The 23,186-nt window shown below is 35.3% G+C and overlaps 1 protein-coding gene across 2 annotated transcripts; it reads left to right on the top strand.

The window, feature by feature from the left end:
• Positions 1–1,268: 1,268 nt before the first annotated feature.
• Positions 1,269–22,514, top strand: LOC121739815 (centrosomin). Of its 2 annotated transcripts, none has more exons than XM_042132405.1 (12): positions 1,269–1,470; positions 13,468–13,520; positions 17,344–17,483; positions 17,587–17,706; positions 18,444–18,521; positions 18,612–18,664; positions 18,751–18,787; positions 18,874–18,981; positions 19,410–19,564; positions 19,651–19,722; positions 19,795–20,870; positions 22,082–22,514. In XM_042132405.1, the coding sequence occupies exons 1-12, from the start codon at positions 1,439–1,441 to the stop codon at positions 22,273–22,275; spliced, it is 2,118 nt and encodes a 705-aa protein (XP_041988339.1). In that variant the 5' UTR covers positions 1,269–1,438; the 3' UTR covers positions 22,276–22,514. The 2 variants fall into 2 exon arrangements, with proteins under 2 accessions (XP_041988339.1, XP_041988331.1); XM_042132397.1 differs by lacking the exon at positions 1,269–1,470 and adding an exon at positions 10,420–10,796.
• Positions 22,515–23,186: the final 672 nt, after the last annotated feature.

The raw sequence follows: 23,186 nt of genomic DNA, 5'->3' as shown, positions 1-23,186 counted from the left end.
CGTCGTAAAGTTACAGATGGCGCTTTATTGCGGTACTATGGATTCTAGTATTACTGTACCTAAATATTTATAGATTATTAGATGTACATTTTAAAATTAAAATAAAACAACAGAATTTTATAAATTTTATTTATTACACGAACATTATTTTGTTTCAAAACATTTTAAAGGAACACAACACTTCTACAAAGTACAAAGAGTCCTATCTCAGTTCTTGCACAGAAGCAATCGCACAGCACTTAATTTCTCCGTAATTCGTAAGCCGCAAGAAAAAAGCGTAGACGCATAGCTATGACAGACACAGATAGCACCAAACTCTTCTTCTTCTTTTTAATAATGGCTCCTTGGTGAGTTGCCAATATCAGAGTGAGTGGCAAAGACTCTGTGTTGAAGAAGGTCTAATGCTTAAACAAGTGTACGGTGTACTACTTTTATAAAATGAGTCTGTTGAGAGAACCTAAAACAACACAAACATTTAGGGTTAGTAACTACTAACTAATTACAATTTTATTTTACAAGTATCAATAAATGTACATAACACTTTAATAAATGACGTATTTACAAAACATAACACAGATTAAAAATTGATAGGACGGGGAATGGTTGCGGGGAGAAGATCATATAGGGAACAATGGTTATTAGGACAAGAGAAAAATATATGATCCAAGGTACCTTCGTCTAGCCCACACTCACAAAGGGAACTATCCCTCATCCTAATTTTTGCTAAAAAGACAGGCGAGCAACAATGTCCGAGCCTAACTCGACAAATTGTAGAGCACACTGTTTTACATGCTTCTTTAGCACCACACTCGAAAGCAAAAAGCTTGATTGACTTTGACATCTTTGTTGGGATATTTTTTATCGATGTTACCAGAAGGAAAAATAATATTATAGCTGTTATGTTACAAAAATACAACACAGTACCTTTTATTGAAAATATTTTATTTTAAAATACTATTTTCATAAAAGATTCTCAAATTTTTTATATTTACATATGTATTTTAGTTACAAATAACTCAGTAGTGACATCTAGTACAATTTATGATAAAATCTGATGCAAAAGCTTTACAAGCGCCATCTCTTATTTTGCGACGGAGTTATTAACTATTATTATCCTACCAAATTTAAAAGTAAGCATTTCATACAATAACTGGGTACTTGGCTGGTCTTCTTTATTTTGGAGGTTTAAAATTCTTATGTTACCGTACCGTGTATATTATTGGAAAGTTGCAATCTTGTGCTTTTGTCTGTTGGTGGATTTTAAAATTTAAATCTAAGTACAAACATCATTGTGGTTGTTTTACATTAATTTTACATTTTACAAGTCACATCAGCTGCTGCCTGTTAATTAGCATACTTCTATGCTACTTTTAACTATTAAGCAAATTTCAGGAACTAATTAAATAATATAGTGTTGGTCGTGTATATAAACTCAACAATGTCTGCCGATCCTGCGGAAATCACGACTGTGTAAGTAACAATGAACTATGAAGCTATCTGAAGCTATTAGTTAAAAAAATTATGAAACTTATACTTTGTTGTCTTCTGTGTCGAATAGCCGGTAACTCATAGTCCTACTTCTACTCCCTAAGTTCCTACTATCCTGCCAAAAAAAGATAGTCAAAATAGCTATTAGTATTTTTTATCTTCTTTGTAATATTATTGGTACTTACTGTATCTGGTTAAATGGCTTTAATACCAGATACTTTCTACTTTTAAAGTCATAGTCAGAACTGGGATTAGGTACATATTCCATGTACCCACCACTTTTATGGGTCAATTAACTAAAGCTGGCACGTTCACAGTACTCACAATTAAGCAATTTCACTATACACTATGCTTTAAAATATATAATATGTTTGCATCATGATAAAAATAATAGAACAATCTGCGTATGATAATAATATGCTATCGTACATTGGGTGATGTTGGCACTAAATTATTGTATGTATACAATAATTATCGTACAGTTTCTAACGCTGGCCGCTCGCCGATCACACATGACTGACTTGTAACCTCACGCTGTATTTTATAAACAGTAGCAAAAGAAAAAAAATAACTGTCCCCTTCACGCTCATAAGATAGCCCGTGCGCGATGGAGACGGGCAGACTTTTTAGGATGCACGCTTATTCACAGACAACACAAGCGCAATGTGTTAATGTGTTGATGGTGCCAGCTTTGGTTAACTGACCTGTATTTGGTCTGAGCCTACTACGTGTAACAAAACCGTGGATGGTGCCCTAACTACAAGTACTACTACACTCCCTAGTTACAACTATTCCCTATATTTTCTATAATTTTATGTAAACATTAAAATTTATAATAGTATTATTGTGACTTTTCTCTGAGTCTGCACAAGGATGAAATAGTGTTCCTGGCATACAAACTTTATGTGGCTCAATTGGTTGAGTGTGTGGCAGCTCAAGCCGTGTTGCTGGCGAGTTGTGGGTTCGAATTCCGCTGACGGAACAAAAAGTTTTCAAAGTTCCCGGGTCTGGATGTGTATTAAATATGTGTATGATATAATACAAATCTTAAAATATATTATGTTACATAGTATAAAAGTATTAAATATATTTCCGTTGTCTTGTACCTGTAACACAAGTCCTTCAGGTACTTAGCACGGGGCCAGACTGACGTATCATAAACTTTAATCCCATATGAAAGTTCTGGCATAAAAAAACATGTTTTCAGGAAGTGGTGAAACATGCCCTTAGTTTCAATGAGTGTGTCTTACACCAAAAGAACTTTTTTTAAAATTTGTTGAGATTCATTCCTTACAAATTCACAAACTTTACTTTTTATGCCATATAATATGTATTTATTATGTAATATTTAAGGCACAATTCACAAATAACTAAAATTGGATGATTGATACAAAATTGTTTTACTGTTTAAACTTTAATTTTGTATTTATAAAAAAACAGCCTGTAAATCAACTTTTTTTGGTCATCTATACTAATATTATAATTGGGAAGAGTTTGTTTGTTTGTTTGAACGCGCTAATCTCAGGAACTACTGGTTCGATTTTTAAAAAATTCTTTCAGTGTTAGATAGCCCATTTATCGAGGAAGGCTATAGGCTATATTTTATCACGCTAATACTAATAGGAGCGAAGAAATAGACGAAAGTGTGGAAAAAACGGAAGAAATTATTTGAAATGGCTTATTTGAACGCGCTAATCTCAGGAACTACTGGTCCGATTTGCAAAATTATTTCAGTAGCACATTTATCGAGAAAAGCTATAGGCTATATTTTATCACCCTAAGACTAATGGGAGCGAAGAAATAGAGGAAAATGTGGAAAAAATGGGGGAAATTATTTGAAAGGGCTTATTTGAACGCGCTAATCTCAGAAACTACTGGTTCGATTTGAAAAATTCTTTCAATGTTAAATAGCCCATTTATCGAGGAAGACTATAGGCTATATTTTATTACGCTAAGACTAATAGGGGCGAAGAAGTAGAGGAAAATGTGGAAAAAAACGGGGGAAATTATTTGAAAGGACTTATCTCACGAACTACTGGAGCAATTTTTCTGTTATTTGGCACAGATAAGAAGTGACAACGTGAAAGATCATAGGCTATTTTTTGTGGACTAATTTGTCTGTGAAATATCTAATTTACGCGGGCGAAGCTGCGCGGAACGTTATATTTCGCGAGGTCACGACATCACGCGTAAACGGCTGGACCCATTTTGCTGAAATTTGGTATGAAGAGACTTTGAGTCCCGAAAAAGAACATAGGATACATTTTGTCCCCGAAAAATATACGGTTACTGCACAATATACTTTTATGATTTGCGCGTAAGCTATTCAATCTATTTTGATGGAATTTGGTATGGAGATATTTTGAGTCTCGGGAAAGGACAAGGAATACTAATTTTGTCCCGGAAAATGTACAGTTCCCGCACAATAAACTTATGATTATCGCCTAAACTATTTAATCTATTTTGATGAAATTTGGTACTTATAGAGATTGGAGATACTAATTTGAATCTGGGACAAGGAAGGTTTTTTGTCCCTGAAAAATGTGCGGTTCCCACAAAGTATACTTTTCTGGTTTGCGCGTAAACGACTCAATCAATGTACGGGAACAACTATAAACTAAAGTCCACGCGGACGAAGTCGCGGGCAACAGCTAGTAATATATTATATTGCCCAAATACATGGAACACTGTATGTTTGCATACTTACCACATATTTTATCCCATCTGATTGCGATTCAGGCAAGTGGCAACACATAAACAGAATACTAATAAAAATAGCCCTACTTTACTCCTTTACATCAGCCAATCATTGACAAAGTGTGGAAAAAGAGACTCCTCTTAAACTGAAAAGGTTGTTTACTTCATTGCTTCTTCTTTCTTAAGTTGTCTAAAGATGTAAAATTCTTTAAAAATGCCCACAGCTATATAGAAAACTATCTTCGACATGTAAGCAAAAACAGGAGTACCACAAGGATTATTACTCGGACCAGTACTTTATCAAATTTTTACTGTAGACAGTAATTATACAGTAATTACTGTAGCAGTAATTGGTATCTATGGCAGTTGTGTTGTTATTGACTGAGAATATGCATTTGCATATGCAAGTATGCAAATGCATGTACATAATCCGATGTCTAGTTATTAGTTATATTATATATATAATAAGAGTAACATTGTTTTACAAATAAAATTAGTCCATATTTTAGGACCATCGATAATTCAAAGTATGAAATCCTTTCTATCTCTGTTTACCACTTTCGAGATTTTTCGCAATTAAAAATGTTGTTCGTCTTAATATCAAAATGAAGCTACTCACAAAAAAATTGCTTGTTTTTAAAAAAAAAATGTTCTCGGGCTCCCGTACTATAACTAGCAGATATTATATATAGATCAAATCCAGAGCATAAATTACGACCTAAATTAGACTCCGAATAAAAAGTACAGTGTTTCCTAGGTTTCAAGTATATAATCAAAGGTTTAACGTAAGACTTGGTTTTCCCCGCGTTCGTTAGGGCCGCGGGTATGTAGTCTAAGCGATAAGTTAAGAATGGCGAAATATAGAGATAAGGGTCATAAAATACGTGCGATAGCTCATTAGATTCGGGAAGACGTCTAGAAAAATGTATCGGAAGCGTCAAGCGTGTATTAGCACACAAAAATGGCAAAAGTTATAAGCAAATTAGGTTGAAAAAAAAAATTATGTTTTTTGTTAAAAACTCCGTAACTATTAACATTTAAGAAATTTAAAAAAAAGATTCTTAAAGAAGAGGAAATTTCCATTAAAAAATCCCAACTCCCGGAATTCTGTCTCTATTATTTATAATTCTAATTTAACGCTGAAAATAAGCCTCCGCGCGGCATTCTTAGGTAGCGCGCGCGGCTTCAAAACCGAGCACGTGACACTGATAATTTTTTTAAAGGTATTAAATATTAATTTAAAAATTTCAAAAACTTATGGTGTATTCCGAACACTTCAAAGAGTTTGCTCCCGTTGGAAATTTAACTTAAAGTTAATTTTTCAACAAATTAGACAAATGTTAACTAACGAAACTTTTTCGAACTTCCGTCCTCATTGTACTTTAAAAAAATGTTTAAATAATTTTTGTAAAAAATTTTCACTTCGTGGAGCCCTTGATATAAACATACTTAACAAGATCACGCCATAAAAGTAAAAAAAAAATTAATACTTTGTTGGACATGGTGTTTTTAAATTAGGGTTTAATTTATTGCATTCTATATTAATAGTGCAAGTTTAGTTTTATATTATCATACTAATATTATAAATGCGAAAGTATCTCTGTCTGTCTGTCTGTCTGTCTGTCTCGCTTTCACGCCAAAACTACTGAACCGATTGCAATGATATGTTGTACACAGTTATTCTAGAGTCTGAGAAAGGACATAGGCTACATTTTGATGTGGGAAAATATCTTATTTCCATGAAAATATCGATGAAAATGAATTCGCATTGCGCGTGGCCAGCGCTTATCCCGGGGGTCCTGGGTTCGAGTCCCGCAGGCGGAACAAAAAGTTTTCAATGTTCCTGGGTCTTGGATGTGTATTAAAATAAAATTTAAAAAATCTTAAATATATTTTATGTATAATATTATAAAAAATCCAGAAATATATCGATGCAATGAACATTTTAGTTCTAATACGATTCAACAGATGGCGTTTTATTTTTTACTTCATTGTAACATAAAACTAATCATACTTATTAGTTATTATGTTTTTGTTTATAGTTTTTAATACGTTAGAATATTATGTTTAAGTAATAATATTATCACTTGGTATAATAATAATCAATCTATATTATCTTATAGATCTCCTACTGCATTTCTAATATATGTGACAAGTTGACAACAGAAGGCGCTCTAAAATAAAGGAGTTCAAGTGTACCGTGTTGGCCTATATTCCATCCAGAAAATATATCAATGCAATCAACATTTTAATTCTAATATATGAAAACAGATGGTGTTTTATTTTATACTTAAATATATTTTATGTATAATATTATAAAAAATCCAGAAATATATCGATGCAATGAACATTTTAGTTCTAATACGATTCAACAGATGGCGTTTTATTTTTTACTTCATTGTAACATAGAACTAATACTTATTAGTTACTTGCTGTTGCTCGCAACTTCGTCCGCGTGGACTTCAGTTTATAAAGCGCGATGTCAACAAAATTGGTGTCAAAAGCTTTTATAAAAAAACCCTGGTACCCCGTAAATCAATACAGCTGTGCAGTGTGCACACAATAAGTATTTCATTTTTTTATATTAAACTTTATATTTTATGCCACATTTTAAAGCTTATTTAGCCCCCCAATTACACAACTTTACCCATAAACTATTTATCATTGATAGGTTTAAGGTTACGTCACTGCACAGATAAAGTACTGAGTTAAAATAATACCGTAGAATAGATATAACAATCGAAAAAAATCGAAATTTAAATGTAAGATGATACCACCTCTTATAGAAAGACTTCTGAGCAAGCGTCAGCGCGATGTAGAAGACGCACGGCGCCATCTATTATGGATTTTTTGGAACTAACTTAATTTGAACAAATTTACGCATTTTCATCCCCTGACAACCCTCTTTTCCAGTAAAAAAGTATCCTATGTCCTTTCTCAGGCTTTAGACTATCTGTATACAAAATTGCATTACAATCGGGTCGGTAGTTTTGGCGTCTGGCGTGAAAGCGAGACTGACAGACAGACAGACAGACAGAGATACTTTCGCATTTATAATATTAGTATAGATTATGTGCACACTGCACAGCTGTTTTTGGGTATTTTGATTAATAAAGGGCCGCGCTACACCGGAATGGCAGCAGCGAGGCGAGCACTTTCAGCGCTGCTATTCCGGTGTAGCGCGGCCCTAAGAGGGGTACCACTTACCAGGGTTTTAAAAAGTTTTTAAATTTGACACAAATTTTGTTGACACCGCGCGCTATAAACAGTCCACGCGGACGAAGTCGCGGGCGTCGCGGGCAACAGCTAGTCTATATCAAATATGTCTTTATTCTAAAACAAGTAGTCAGTCTTGCTTGCTGTACTAGTGAAAATTAAAAAATAAAGTCGTAAAGTCGTATACCTATAATTAATCGTTGTCCAAATTTTTTATTTACTATTTTATAATATTCTAATCTAAAGACACACAAAAGGCACAAAAGCACTTCAAAACGTGAACGAAATGGAAGAATGCAGATTGCCGAATGACCGACCGACCGACCGAATTGAGTATTGACCGATTGATTGAGTGACGTTCGCAATGCAATTACACACGTCTCAACTATCTCACTCTTATCCATTACATTACGCTCTCTCGTTCATGCAATGCGAAGTGACGTGAAGCTGATGCCATTTTGAATTTGAAATAGTGATGTGATGAGTAAAAAATTAAAAACTACGCACCTACCTACTTAATTTTTTTTTTATGATTTTCTTTTTCACTTTTTGATTTATCGGGACATTTGGCGTCCCGATTAGGTATAAATCGGGACGCGGCCCCAGACCCTTGAAAATCGGGACGTCCCGCGCAAATCGGGACACCTGGCAACACTATTTATGACCCTTATCTCTATATTTCACCATTCTCAACTTATCGCTTAGACTAATGGGGTAAAAGCTTTTAAGTACAACTTTGGAAGCTATGAACATTTTGCTTGTACGACGTTCTGTAAAAGAAATGCATATTGTGACATCCACAATATAAATTTGTTTTTTACTTGTTTAAAAATAACTAGCTATTTGACTGAGCTATGCTCGGTATTCGATAAAACACGAATAAAATGACATTTTGTAAAAATGATTCCTAGCTACATTGATTTATCGCCCCCGAAACCCTCTATAAGTATACTAAAATTCATGAAAATCGTTTAAGCCAATTCAGAGATTCCAATTATATATACTTATAATAATTATAATTATATAATACAAGAATTATTGCTCGTTTAAGGATATAAGATAACATAGAACTAATACTTATTAGTTACTTGCTGTTGCCCGCGACTTCGTCCGCGTGGACTTCAGTTTATAGCGCGCGATGTCAACAAAATTGGTGTCAAAAGCTTTTATAAAAAAACCCTTAAATCAATACAGCTGTGCAGTGTGCACACAATAAGTACTTCATTTTTGTATATTAAACTTTATATTTTATGCCAAATTTTAAAGCTTATTTGGCCCCCCAATTACACAACTTTACCCATAAACTATTTAACATTGATAGGTTTAGCCACCAACGTCTGTTAGTGTTAACAGCTTGTTAAAATGTCCTGTCTTCTCTTTCATTCATATGAAAAACGAAACAGCTAACGTGATACTAATTCGAGCATTAACTTTAACAGTCGTTGGTGAAATTTGGTCTTAAGGTTACGTCACTGCCTGCACAGATAAAGTACTGAGTTATTTAATACCGTAGAATAGATATAACAATCGAAAAAATCGAGACTTAAATGTAAGATGATACCACCTCTTATAGAAAGACTTTTGAGCAAGCGTCAGCGCGATGTAGAAGACGCACGGCGCCATCTATTATGAATTTTTTGAACAAATTTACTACCCTTACAACCCTTTTTTCCAGTAAAAAAGTAGCCTATGTCCTTTCTCAGGCCTTAGACTATCTGTATACAAAATTTCATTACAATCGGTTTGCTAGTTTTGGCGTGAAAGCGAGACAGACAGACAGACAGACAGAGATACTTTCGCATTTATAATATTAGTACAGATTATGTGCACACTGCACAGCTGTTTTTGGGTATTTTGATTAATTAAGGGCCGCGCTACATCGGAATGGCAGCGGCGAGGCGAGCACTTTCAGCGCTGCCATTCCGGTTTAGCGCGCTGCGCGGCCCTAAGAGGGGTACCACTTACCAGGGTTTTAAAAAGTTTTTAAATTTGACACAAATTTTGTTGACACCGCGCGCTATAAACTAAAGTCCACGCGGACGAAGTCGCGGGCAACAGCTAATTATGAATAAAAACAATAATATATAATAAAGTAGGTATGATTAGTTCTGTTACAATAATGAAGTAAAAAATAAAGCGCCATCTGTTTTCATATATTAGAATTAAAATGTTGATTGCATTGATATATTTTCTGGATGGAATATAGGCCACGGTACACTCGAACTCCTTAGAAATGCAGTAGGAGTTCTATAAGATAAGATATATTGATTATTATTATACCAAGTGATAATATTATTAAACATAATATTCTAACATATTAAAAACTATAAACAAAAACATAATAACTAATAAGTATGATTAGTTTTATGTTACAATGAAGTAAAAAATAAAACGCCATCTGTTGAATCGTATTAGATCTAAAATGTTCATTGCATCGATATATTTCTGGATTTTATATAATATTATACATAAAATATATTTAAGATTTTTGAAATATTATTTTAATACACATCCAAGACCCAGGAACATTGAAAACTTTTTGTTCCGCCTGCGGGACTCGAACCCAGGACCCCCGGGATGAGCGCTGGCCACGCGCAATGCGAATTAATTTTCATCGATATTTTCATGGAAATAAGATATTTTCCCACATCAAAATGTAGCCTATGTCCTTTCTTAGACTCTAGAATAACTGTGTACAAAATTTCATTGCAATCGGTTCAGTAGTTTTGGCGTGAAAGCGAGATAGACAGACAGAAAGAGATACTTTCGCATTTATAATATTAGTATAGATATCAGGAAGTATGCATTTTGAAAATGTTACAGATCGTCGTATTGCGCCTATTTCTGTACGTAGTTGAATAATAAACAGCATCCGTATCTTTGCTCCCACTGCAGTGTGTCACATTAGCTGATTGTTTGTGTCTCTTTCTGTCCTGAGTGAAGTATGTTTTATCTCTCACCCTGAGACACGGCTTGTCCCGATATCAACCCGAGGACCAATGTTCTAAATTCGGAAGGGAGATGACAGTATCGCGCGTTCAGCATCGTCAAAACACGTGTGGTGTCGTATTGTTCATTCAGATGGGCTGGTTTTTTGTTTATTTACTATTGTGATAGTATTCTGAGACCCTTATAATTATTATGATTACGTTATGATAATTATGCCTTTAAATAATAATTAACGTCGTTGTTATGTTGGAAAAGACTAAAGATGAAGTAGTAATGGCTAGTGTATAAATAGATTTTGTTCCTAGTGATGTGGACTGTAGAGAACTTATCTGTGTTATTGTGCAGTGTAAATAAGAATATATTCATAATATTATTGTGAATATGGCAACTTTACCGCGAATGAGCAGTACAAAACTAAGTTCTAATAATGTCGCAGCGCCTTTTAGGTACCGTATATAATATTGCTATAATTAATATTATGTTGTAATTAGTAAAAAATAATAACCCACCAAAAACATTTTCATGTAAAAATGTTGCCAAGAGGAGAACTATAGTTCTTGGTGTCAAAAAGAAGTGAGATATCATGTAGAGCCAAGTTTCTAACCTTTATACATACTCAGCCCTAAATCTAAAAACCTTAATTTTACAGTAAAGCGCGGCAAAATACTTGATAATAATATAATGTGTCAGCCGTACGAAAAGAATCTAAAAACTCTACACATTAGTCAAAATCGGTGGTCTGGTCATTTTAAAATATAAATTTAGTAAGTACAACAGAAAAGTAATTTATTAAGTTTAAAGCCCATAGCATGACGAATAACAAAATGGCCAAGACACCGATTTTGCCTAATGTGTAGAGTTTTTAGATCCCCCCTCTATATCAAGGTGATGGGATAGGTTAAGTTGGGTTTGATAATGTTTTGTTGTTTCTGTACTAATAGTATGTTACATACCAAATTTCAGCTTTCTCAGACTTCAGGAAGTACCCTAATAGTTTTGATGATCGGTGAGTCAGTGCCAAAATTGTGGGTTTTTGGACACCTGTAAAATCAAAAGTATAATAGTAACAATATTCAAACTTTTCGCATTTAATTATTAAGTATACTCATGTCATAATATCTTGAAAATTTCAACTATCTGGCATTTAATCCAAACCAAAGTTACGAGGGTTCAAAAATACGACGAAACGTTTCGAGAAAAGGTAGGTAGTGCCCTTGCGCGCTTCGCTTGGCTCATTTTGGCGGGGGCACTCCCGTGCCCCCAGACTAGATAAGAAATGACCTCCATTATCCATACCATGTACTTACATGCATGCATTTAGTATTATGATACTTTAAGGATACAAATAATTAAATTAATCTTTAAAATATGTATCTTTTTACGCGTAAATTATGTCTAGATTTCCAGAATAGACAATGGCCCTTTAGGCCCTTGCCTTATTTTTTTAACCGACTTCCAAAGACGAAGAGGTTATACGTTCGGCTGTGGATATTTTTCTAAGAAGTTATTCTAAGGATTTTTTCTTTGAGACACTATCGAACCCACAATGCATGAGGATTTTGAGGACAGAGGATGATTCTAGTTCTCAAAGTACATACCTACCTATATAAAATACTAATCATATAATAATTATATTCAAAACCACGATGTCTTATTTTTTACCTAAATAAATAGATAGCATTTTATTACGCGGATTGCATTAATTATATAAAGATTTTCTGGGTTTTACCCGTTACCCTTAGAGGCCTTATAGGCCGGGAGATGGTGACACAAAATTCTTGGTCATTTGTACCAGGCTGGCTGTTCTACAGGGGTCTAATTACGTAAAGGCAAAAAGGAAAATGATGGTCATAGCGCTCGCACTGGCGACCCAAACGCGTGGGCGTTTATCGAACGCGTAGGATAAATAACGAATGTCAAACGATTTGTTCGAAACGAACGAAAAAAGAAGTAGGCGGTAGCGTAATGCCATACTTCTCGGGTGTGACTTACAGCCCGCCATGCCGACGCGAATACATTAATTTTAATAAAACAATTCAACCATTTGTACCAGGCTAATTTTGAATAGCTAATCATCGTCGAGTAGCCATTCACGAAAATCACCTTGCCATATTTTTCCGACAGTTCCCAATGGCCGCCATACCACTGCAAAGGCGTGTTTTTTTTTCTTTTCGCCAAACGATTTGTACCAGTATTCCTTTTTAATTTTTGGAAAGTATTTGACAAAATGTGACCGTTATTATTTTGCCCATACTTCTAGTAGGGGGAAAAGTGCTGCCATACTTGAAATACTTATTATTTGACACGTTTTGAAAATACGACTATAAAGTACGTAAAATCATTTTTTACATCATGATTCATGGCATCATTGTATTCTCGTCAATTGGATGCAATTGTACCTAAAAAAAATATTACAGATTGTAACCATGGGGCGGATGACTGTCGGACTTGAGCTAAGGCATCCATTACACGTCATGCAAGCGACAGTCAATTCCGTCAATCATGGATTATGTTTGACTGATGGTGACTGATGGACTGACGAATGGTATTAGACGGTCACTCAATTCTCTTCAGTTTTATGTCAGTCAAAGACAAAATTTTCCTCCTTTCCAATCACTCCTTTGCACTTGTATGGCGGTCATTGGGAACTGTCGGAAAAGTATGGCAAGGTGATTTTCGTGAATGGCTACTCGACGATGATTAGCTATGCAAAAATTTGCCTGGTACAAATGGTTGAATTGCTTTATTTAAATTTATGTATTCGAGTCGGTATGGCGGGCTCTAAGTCACACCCGAGAAGTCTGGCATTACGCTACCGCCTACTTCTTATTTTTCGACTATCAGAAAATACAAGCCTTTTTGTGGAACAAATCGTTCGACACTCGCTATTTATCCGACGTGTTCGATTAACGCCCACGCGTTTGGGCCGCCAGTGCGAGCGCTATGACTATCATTTTCCTTTTTGCCTTTACGTAATTAGACCCCTGAAGAACCGCCATACTAGTACAAATGACCAAGAATTTTGTGTCACCATCTCCCGGTCTATAAGAAGTTAGTGTCTGGTTATGTTTGTCAATTGTCAGCCTATAAACCTAATAGGGTATTTTATTTTTTCAGTACCAGTCCCCGAAAACTACAAGAAGTAACACTTCCCAATGCCGAAGGACATGGTAAGAGTTCTAAGTGAACTAAAATATTACGAATTGCATTTTCCACAGACATAGATCAAGATAGATACCGCATGTCGTTCTATTTGTATGAAAACGAACGTGCCACTTTTCCTACCTACTGTAACGTACCGATGATACGAAACGTGGCCATTATCTAGGCCAACGTTTCTATTTGTATTTCTACAGCTCAATACGGCATTTTTACGCATTTAGTTGTTAATTTTATTTAATCTTAATTGCTCGACACTACATTATGTGACGAGCATGCATCTTGCTACAGGTGCATGAAGTCTAATCCAGTGCCCAAGCAGTGCAGAGTCCCACCTGTCCGCAAACGCCCTCAGGATGCTGTTGGTGCTGTCCCGAAGCCTCGCCATCAGTGAGGCGCTACGCTTCCTAATTATTGCATAAAAGTCGTCTACTTGCGCCTCGGCCAGCATGCCCGACGCACTACAAAACCTCGGCAGCCCCATCAGCACCCTGAATGCGTTATTGTACTGTACTCTCAGTGCATTTTATGACCTCTGCGTATGGCTGGACCACAGACTACACGTGTAAAAAGATTGGCAGTACGCTTTAAACAAAGTAACTTTAACGTCTCTGCTACACTGAGTAAATCTGCGGGCCAGCATATTGCATCGGACTGCCAATGCCCTTCTCTCACGCTCCATGTCTTGATCATCCCTAAGAGTATCGGTGACCCAATGACCTAGGTACTTAAATTTGCTAACTCTTTTAAGTGGAGTGTTACATAGTTTTATAGGTATATTCGTGTCATAGCATTTCGTACCTGACTTGAAAACCATATACTCACTCTTCGTAGCATTATACCTAAGTCCGTGGGCCTCCACATATCTTTCACAAATACGTACTAGCTTTCTCAGCCCGCCTATAGAGGGACTCAGCAGCACCATGTCATCAGCGTAGCTAATGTTGTTGACGCACGCATTACCTATGTGGCACCCGACACCTGTGCTGCTGAGCTCCTCAATAAGCGAGTTTACATACAAGTTGAAGATACGAGGCGAGCTGATCCCCCCCTGCCTCACCCCGCATTTCAACCCATAAGGCTCCGAACACACATCAGCCCATCGGACATAATTTAATTGATTCATATACCAATATTTGAGTATTGATATGACGTCATCAGACAGGCTGGTTTCAGACTTTAATTTCTGCCACAGTATATCGTATGACACCATATCAAATGCTTTCGATAGGTCTAGGTAACAAGCAAACACTGGTGTATTTCTAGACGTGTAGTACTGGACAGTTTGCTTGAGGCATAATATCGCGCTTTCCGTTGATAATCCAGGTCTAAACCCGAATTGCGCATCGTTTAGTTCTATGTTGTTGCTTAAATGCTTATCGAGCAAACTATCCAGCACTTTGGCTACAATTGTCGCCAGGGATATCGGTCGGTAATTAGAAATATCCGACACGTCTGCAGTTCTATCTTTAACAATGGGCACTACTACTGTATACATTAAATCTTTAGGCAGATAACAATGACTAACACAGAGGGAGAGAAACATGGCGAGTACTCGCGGCAAATGAACACCGGCATGCTGCAGATGCTCGATGCTAAGACCGTCGTGTCCGGGGGACTTTCCTCTGGTCATAGATTTTATGACAGATGCAACTTGCTTAGCAGTAAACTTTAAACTCGTGTTTCCTGACTGACACTTAGCATCAGGCATCCGCGGGGCCGTTGACAGCGGCGATTCAATTTTAAAATAGCGGCTAAAGGACTCTGCTATCTCTTTTGAATCGTGTCTGTCACCAATACTCACAGGAAGGCCAGACCCAATGTTGAATTTCTTAGTACACTTCCAAAACTTTTTAAAATTTTTATTGGTATGGTGTTGTGCAATTATATTCATTTTAATTTGTTTTTCATTATTTTGACACCATTTTAGTTTAGATTTGAATAATTTACGCGATTCTATCATATTCGTATATATATATCCACTATTAGGTTTTCCATGTAATAACCATTCCGAGAAGCATTGTCTGGCCCTCCTGTGAGCATCGCTGACATGTTTATTCCATCCAGTTACATATTTACACCTTTTGTTACTATTACAATAACTATTTATTGATGCATTAGACAATATAGAAATTAACCGGTTATACATATTCTCTAACACTTTTTTACAAGATTCCTTGGTACATCTGTAGTCAGCACAGGACCTAAGTTCTATAGGAAAATCAAAATCTTTTAACTTATCATGACAAAATGCAGAATAGTTTTCTATTTGTCTTTTATTTCTCTGTCCCCATACTATTTTTTTAAACGAGCTATTTGAAACCTGTTTGGTCTTGACTTTGATTAAGTTAAAGTTACACTCAACAAGTAAAGGTAAGTGATCTGACCAATAAACATCTTTTAATATCGACACACTTGTTATTGTTTGACGCGCGGCATTTGTTACAACACAGTGATCTAGCCAGCGCTTACATCCGTGAGCTTCACTTATAAACGAATATGTATCACTAGCCATTATCTCTAAGTCTACACACGACCACGATCGTTCACTACAAAAGTTTAATAGTTCAGTAGCAAATGACTCACCTGGGTGGGCATTAAAGTCACCGAGTATGTACACTGATTCTACCTCATTGCTCTCAATTACAGCATAAATTTCACTAAGGCACTCAGTAAACTCCGTAAGGTTGTCACTCACATCAGTGGGCATATATACAGAGAACAACAAGAGTGATCGATCGGATAATAATATTTTTATTGCACTAAGCCGTACACTATTACATTGCACTATTGACACACACGGAAACTTAGATTTTCTCCACAGGATGGCCACGCCTCCATATGGTCTTCCTCGCAGAATGCCAGCCGAGGTATCAACAGCTGACTTTCCAGTGAAAGCAAAGTCACTGTCGATAGTTCCCAGGTATGGTATATCGTGTGGGAGAAGCCAGGTCTCCTGGAGAGCGATGATATCCGCTTGTTTACATAATCTTTTTATGCAGTTCACTGACCTCACTACATTTTTACAATTGAAACTTACAATGTTACTTGTTTGAGCCATGTGTACCTATGTAGAAGTTATTTATTTATTGTGTTTGCCTTTCTGTGCCTAAAGTCGATAAAGCGGCGGTATGATATACCTTCCGGCCAGAAATCTTCCTGCATAAATACATCGAGCTTATGTTTAGGCACAAATATTTTGTACCCGTCATAATCTTTGGCTACTTTCATCTTGTTTTTCTCGATCACAACATTCAAGCCCGTTTTTTCTTTCACATAGTTTTCGATGTCTACTTTGTTTACATTTTTTTTTAAACATGGTATATGTAAATTGGGATGGTTATATCTGCGGCCTTAAACTGCGATTCTAACACTTGTGCTTTCCCTCTTTTTCCTATAAAACGGTAAAAAGCATGAAATAAAATTAAATTAAGAAATTTAAAAAAAACCCCCGCCAAACAACTTTAAAAAGTAATGAAATAATATATTTTACTGACTTTAAGTTTAAATAATTCCTAAATGTAAAGTGATATTTTAGTCCATAATTGTTGTCACGGTGTGTCGGAGGACAAGTTTTTTGGCGGGGGTTTTTTTAAATTTCTTAATTAAAATTCTGATCGGCGTCCGATTCGACTTTCGAAAGATGAGCACTGCTCGTCGTTTGGGAACGCGATATAGCACGCGAAGTACATTCACATATGTACCTATCTTGTATGTAGGTATCTATCTTGATCTATGGCATTTTCCAATAAAAAAATACATTTAATAGTCCTTGTATTTAAAGAATACAAAATTCGTCTCGATAGCAGATTTCAACGCCTTCTTATATTACAGATGTTACTAACGCGAGTGTTGTCAGTTTAAAGCAATATGAAGAACAATTGAATGGCTTACGCAAAGAAAATTTTCACCTAAAATTAAGAATATACTTCCTGGAAGAAAAACTCGGTACAGGTGCACCGCCGGCCGTACAAGTAAGTCTAAAAATCAATTATCGACATTCGACATATTATTAACTATTAAGTAATCAACATACTGCGCACGTTCAATAATAATAATTTTAATTTAACTTGTAAGGGTCTGTTGGAACATAACGTAAGACTCCAAGTGGAAGTAGAAGAATTAAGAAGACAATTAACAGATAAGCAAGAATTGTTAGCCGCCGCCGCTGAAGCTATAGATGTTTTAGAAAACCAGGTAACCAGTAACATTTCGATATTACTTTTATGTTATAAAGCTAATTTTTTTATTGAATGCGCTAATCTCAGGAACTCGTTCCTGAGATTAGCGCATTCAATCTGAGATTAGAGCTCGTTCGAATTGAAGAAATATTTTTGTGTTCGATAGTCCATTTATCGAGGAAGGGTTTAGGCTATATATCAACACGCTGTGACCAATAGGTGCAAAGAATCAGAGAAAAATGAGATAAAACGGGGAAAGTCATTATTGGAACGCCTTAATCTCACGAACTACTGGACCAATCTGTATGATATTCAGTACAGATAAAGAGTAGACCACAGGAATAACACAGGCTTCTTTTTTGCGGAAAAATGGACGGTTCGCGCGAAATACCCATAGCCTAGTTTAATAATAAACATAATAATCTTATATCTTTAAACGAGCAATTCTTGTATATATCTAATTGGAATCTCGGGATCCGCTCTAACGATTTTCATGAAATTTAGTATATAAGGGGTTTCGGGGGCGATAAATCGATCTAGCTAGGAATCATTTTTAAAAAATGACATTTTATGCGTGTTTTATCGAATACCGAGCAAAGCTCGATCAATAGCTAGTATTATAATAATGTGAGAACAAATCAGATAAATCGGACGACTTTGAATTTCGTCAATTTGAAAAATCTACCTGTTTAATATAAATTGAGAATTACAAATTTTGGATAACAATATTTAAAAAATATTTAACATGTCTAGGGTTCAATTTCCACGGAGGCCGCAGATGTTTCCATTGCAAATAGTGTCAGTAGCAAAAAAGGAGAGGAGGTAGCTAAGGTAATATTGCAAATCATGAAAGAACGGTACGTTGTATTGTAAATATGTTGTATTGCTGTGAAATTAAAACAAGCATATTATAATTTACAGGTCGCAGTTAAAAATGAACTTGGAGATGAAACATGCCCATCTGAATCGGCAGGGTGAGTGCGATACCTAAGAATATAATGTCATTGATTTATGGAAAGAATGCCTATTTGTAATAATGATCATAAAAAATTCGTTGCAGTGAATATCTAGCTGCAACAATAAATAACGATGACGTGGTAAGTGAAATTTCACAGAACTCGATTTGAGCTTTTGATTCTTAAAATGTTTATTAGAAATAAGCACTTACAAAAAAAAAATTCAGGATCAATTAGCCAAGTTACGCAAGCAATATAGAAATGCGCTACAGATGATAAAAAGTTTCACGAAGAAGATTGAACAACAAGACAAACAAATTAAGAAGCTAAAATTGGTAATGTTGATATAAATTTTAAAAAAGTTGATACAGTGCTCCCAAAGTAATAATGCGCATAGAAATTTTCGAAAATTTTCAGCAACGGTCGTATTTCCCGAGCGTCCGAAGACGTCGCTGCAAGCGCTGTTTTAAACTTTGCAGCGACGTAGAAGCGCCTGACGTCGCTTGGACGATGGTAACGCCGCGCGCGTTCCTTATTGACGGACCGGCGACAGCGGACACCCACCGGATATATTATGATAATCTTTACTTCTATTTCCTTTGAACAAGGTGCAAAATGCAAGTGCATAGTTTGGGGCTATTACGTTTCATAGATTCGGGTGGTTTCGTGATTACGACAATTAGCGAAGATTTGCATGCGCATTATTAATTTGGGTGTACTGTACATTTTAAAAAATTAAACTCATGTTATTTCTATTTTGTAGGATAAAGAGCTATCGTATGCCCAAGTAAGCGATACTCAGCTAGAAAAGTATGAAGAAATGCTAAAATGTAAAGATGAACATATTAAAGACCTAGAAAATAAGGTGCGCCAACTGCAAAATAGTGTAGATGGAAATGTCGTCAACGATAGTGCTGGGTATGCTTTTTTTTAAGTTTTAGAGAATGAAGTTTGTTATATTTTTCACCACAACATGCATATCCGAATATTTTTTTATCTTTCAGAAATCTTCATCACCTACTGACCCGACGACTACAAGGGGTTACGTATTTCCTCGACAAATTGCTTTCTCACAAGTAAGTGGTTTTATTTTATTAGAACACGAATTGTTAAAATGAGCTCAATAATTAATATACTGGAGTTTTTAGATGTGTTCTGGGTGAAGATAAGAAAAAGCTCGCTGAAAGTATCCTGGAGCAAAGCTTAGCTTTACCAGTCGGACTGCAATTAGATGAATCAATGGCGATCGATGAATTATCTGTTGATGAAAGTAACTTCGATGTATCGCAGTCTATGAGGATGGAAGATTTAACGATGATGTTTGGTCATCATCTTAATTGCAGCGATGATGTCAGACATTCGACAAAGAAAGCATCCAGATATTACCCACAGGCAGATGCTATTTCAGAATCTGAATGTTGGTCTGAACCAGACCGAAATGTTTCACTGGCGCGGGTCGGTTTGTCTCATATAGGGTTTGAAAGGGATTCAATTTCTGATGTCAACCGATATCGATTTAGACGGTCCAGAGTCTCGAATGGATCGCGTTCTGAAGATAGTAAGATGTACAGTGAAAGTGCCCTTACGCATCAAATAAATGAGTTAACTCTGTTGAATAATAAACTAGAGGAAGAGAAAGCTGAAACTCTAAATAAACTTGAGTTAGCTATGAACGAAATATCTGATTTAAAAGCGGATAAAGAAGACCTAAGAGAAGCTTTGGCAACAGAAAGAAGTAAAGTATATGACGCTAATAAGAAAATGGAAACGATGCAAAATAATTTACTGCACTTAGAATCCCTTATAAAAGACAACGAACAACAAATAGCATATAATGCTGAATTGGTTGAAAAGATGCGTGTGGAAAAACAAGATTTAGAAGAGACGTTTTTGGAAACTGAACGCGCTTTAAGAAGAGCTGCGGATGAAGCAACAGTTCAAGCTTCACAAGCAGCTTTAGAACGAGCTCGAGCCCAGCATGATAGATTACAAATAGAGCGTGAATTAGAATTGACCAGGGAGAAGTTATCAGCGGCCTTAGATGCAAATGCACAGCTAGAAATAGAAGCAACAAAGAAATTCGGTTACGATGCTGAGCACAAAATTCCCGAAATATATAATGGCTTACAATTAGAAGAAGTTCGTCCGACATCTCCAGATCAAGGAATAGATAGCGATAGATTATCAAGTCTAGAACAAAATGATGTTATCAATTTATCACCACGTAAGTTTTATTTTGTGTTATTTCAAAACAAATAAACCATCATAACTAGAATCAAGTGATACGCGACTCTGGTTTTAGTCCATTGAAATGTTACAATTTTAGGACCGAATATTGCATTTATTAGAGGACGCAATTTTATTTTTGGAATAGATTGGGGGGGGTCAATAGAAGCTTAACCTCAAGTTTGTGGGGTCGCCCCTCTTATCACAACACTATTTTCGTGGTACCTCGGAAACTATAAGTCTTACAAAAAATTTTAAGAACATAATTTGTTGCAAATTATTTTCCCTACATTTGTAGGGAATATATTTATGTTCATATAACTTTTTACCCTAAATAAAAAAAATAAAAGTTATAAGCAAAAAAGTGATATATTTTTTATAAGGTTTATTAGTACTCTTTAACTTTGTTTAATACATTTTACAATAAAATTACCTAAGACCAACCTTGTAGTTGATCTTTTGAGAAAAAGATCCCCAATCTCCCCGATCTCATAAAATGCTTACTACACTACATAAATATCTGCAAACTCTATTTTAGTATGCCTACTATACTAGTCTGCACATACCTACTATACTATAAATCATTTCAGGCCTGATTTTCTGCAGCCACACACGGTTCCACAGTTTCCTTTGTATCTGCATACAATTAATTTCATGGGAACGGGGTATCTTTTTCTCAAAAGATCATCTAAGAGATTGGTCTAAGGTAATTTTTATATAAAATGTATTAAACAAAGTTAAAGAGTGATAATAAACCTTTTCAAAATTTTTGTCACTTTTTGCTCATAACTTTTTAAATTTTTAATTTAAGGTATAAAGTTATATGAACATCTTTGTAGACAAAATAATTTGCAACAAATTATGTTCTCAAAAATTTTTTGTAAGACGTATAGTTTCCGAGGTATCACGAAAATAGTGTTGTCACCCCTTTTTACAAGATGGCGGCCGGGGGACAAGAGTGACAACCCCACAAACTTGAGGTTAAGCTTCTTGTGACCCCCCCAACATATTCTAAAAGTAAAATTGTGTCCTCTAATAAATGCAAAGCAAATGTAACATTTCAATGGACTCTTTAACCTTACCTAACTCTTCTAACTAAACTTCAAGTCGGTCCAATAAAAATTAGAACGACTTTTATTTTTATTTTACATATATAAAATAAGGTCTGTACGGTGTACCCAGTACTCTAATTGACTATGTCAATTGCAGGTTCTCTTTATGAAGAAAACATAAATCTTAAGCAAAAGCTAGCCAGAACAAAAGCTACCCTTGCAGATACATTGACCCAACTTAACGCTGCCAACATGAAAAAACGAAGTGTAGAACGTGCCGTTTGCAGAGAAATTCATAAAACACATAGCGTACTACGTAAAGCAAGGGACCAACTCGAGCACCACAATTAATCGTAATTCTTGTTTATCCTTACAAGGAGTATTTTTAGTTTTTTTTGTGATAATTTTAGCCTATCATGAATTGAAAAGTGTTATTATTTCGAAGCAGTAGAGTCGAGAGTGTCTTTCTAAGTTATTTTATTACCTTTAGATTTAACAATAATAAATAATAATTAATTATATGAGTGACATTTTAATCTGTTGTGAATTATTTTGTGTTTATGAGGCCTGTGTCCATTAATTCCCTTTTATTATATTTATTTACTGTAATCTAAGTACTTATTTAAAAATTAATTGAAATAAATGATTTCAAAATATCAGTTTTTAACTAAACCTGATATTTTCGTAATTCGTAATTAACATAATATTATTATTATCTTTATTACCATGACCCTGAACTTAGCAGACAGCAGACAAAATAAAATAAAATTTCTGATAAGGATATACCTATACGTACGATGAGCTAAATTATTTTTTCAAATTTTACAAAATGGGAATTGTTTGTCGCTGAATTGCCTATAACAGGTGAGTCAGATGATAATAAACAAAAAAAAAATTAAGTTTTTAAAAAAAATATTTTATCTATTAGATACATCTATGGATACATCTATACTTTATACACATATAAATAAAATTGGAGTGTCTGTTTGTAACATTGAAAGAACCGTTTTTTACTAGATGCATATGAATGTATACAGAGTACATACACCAAAACAACATTTTTGTCTGTATGTCTGTCTGTCTGTCTGCTAATCTCTGAAATGGCTGGAGCGATTTTGACGGGACTTTTTTGGCAGATAGCTGATGTAGTAAGGCATAAATTAGGCTACTTTTTAACCGACTTCCGAAAAGGAGAAGGATATATTTCACTTTTTTTATTTTGGTTCGCGGACAACTCCGTCGTTTGTAGGCGGATTTCCAAA

Source organism: Aricia agestis, chromosome 1, assembly GCF_905147365.1.
Source record: "Aricia agestis chromosome 1, ilAriAges1.1, whole genome shotgun sequence".
In the NCBI taxonomy this organism is placed as follows: Eukaryota; Metazoa; Arthropoda; class Insecta; order Lepidoptera; family Lycaenidae; genus Aricia; species Aricia agestis.
This window is presented reverse-complemented; position numbering and strand designations above follow the sequence as displayed.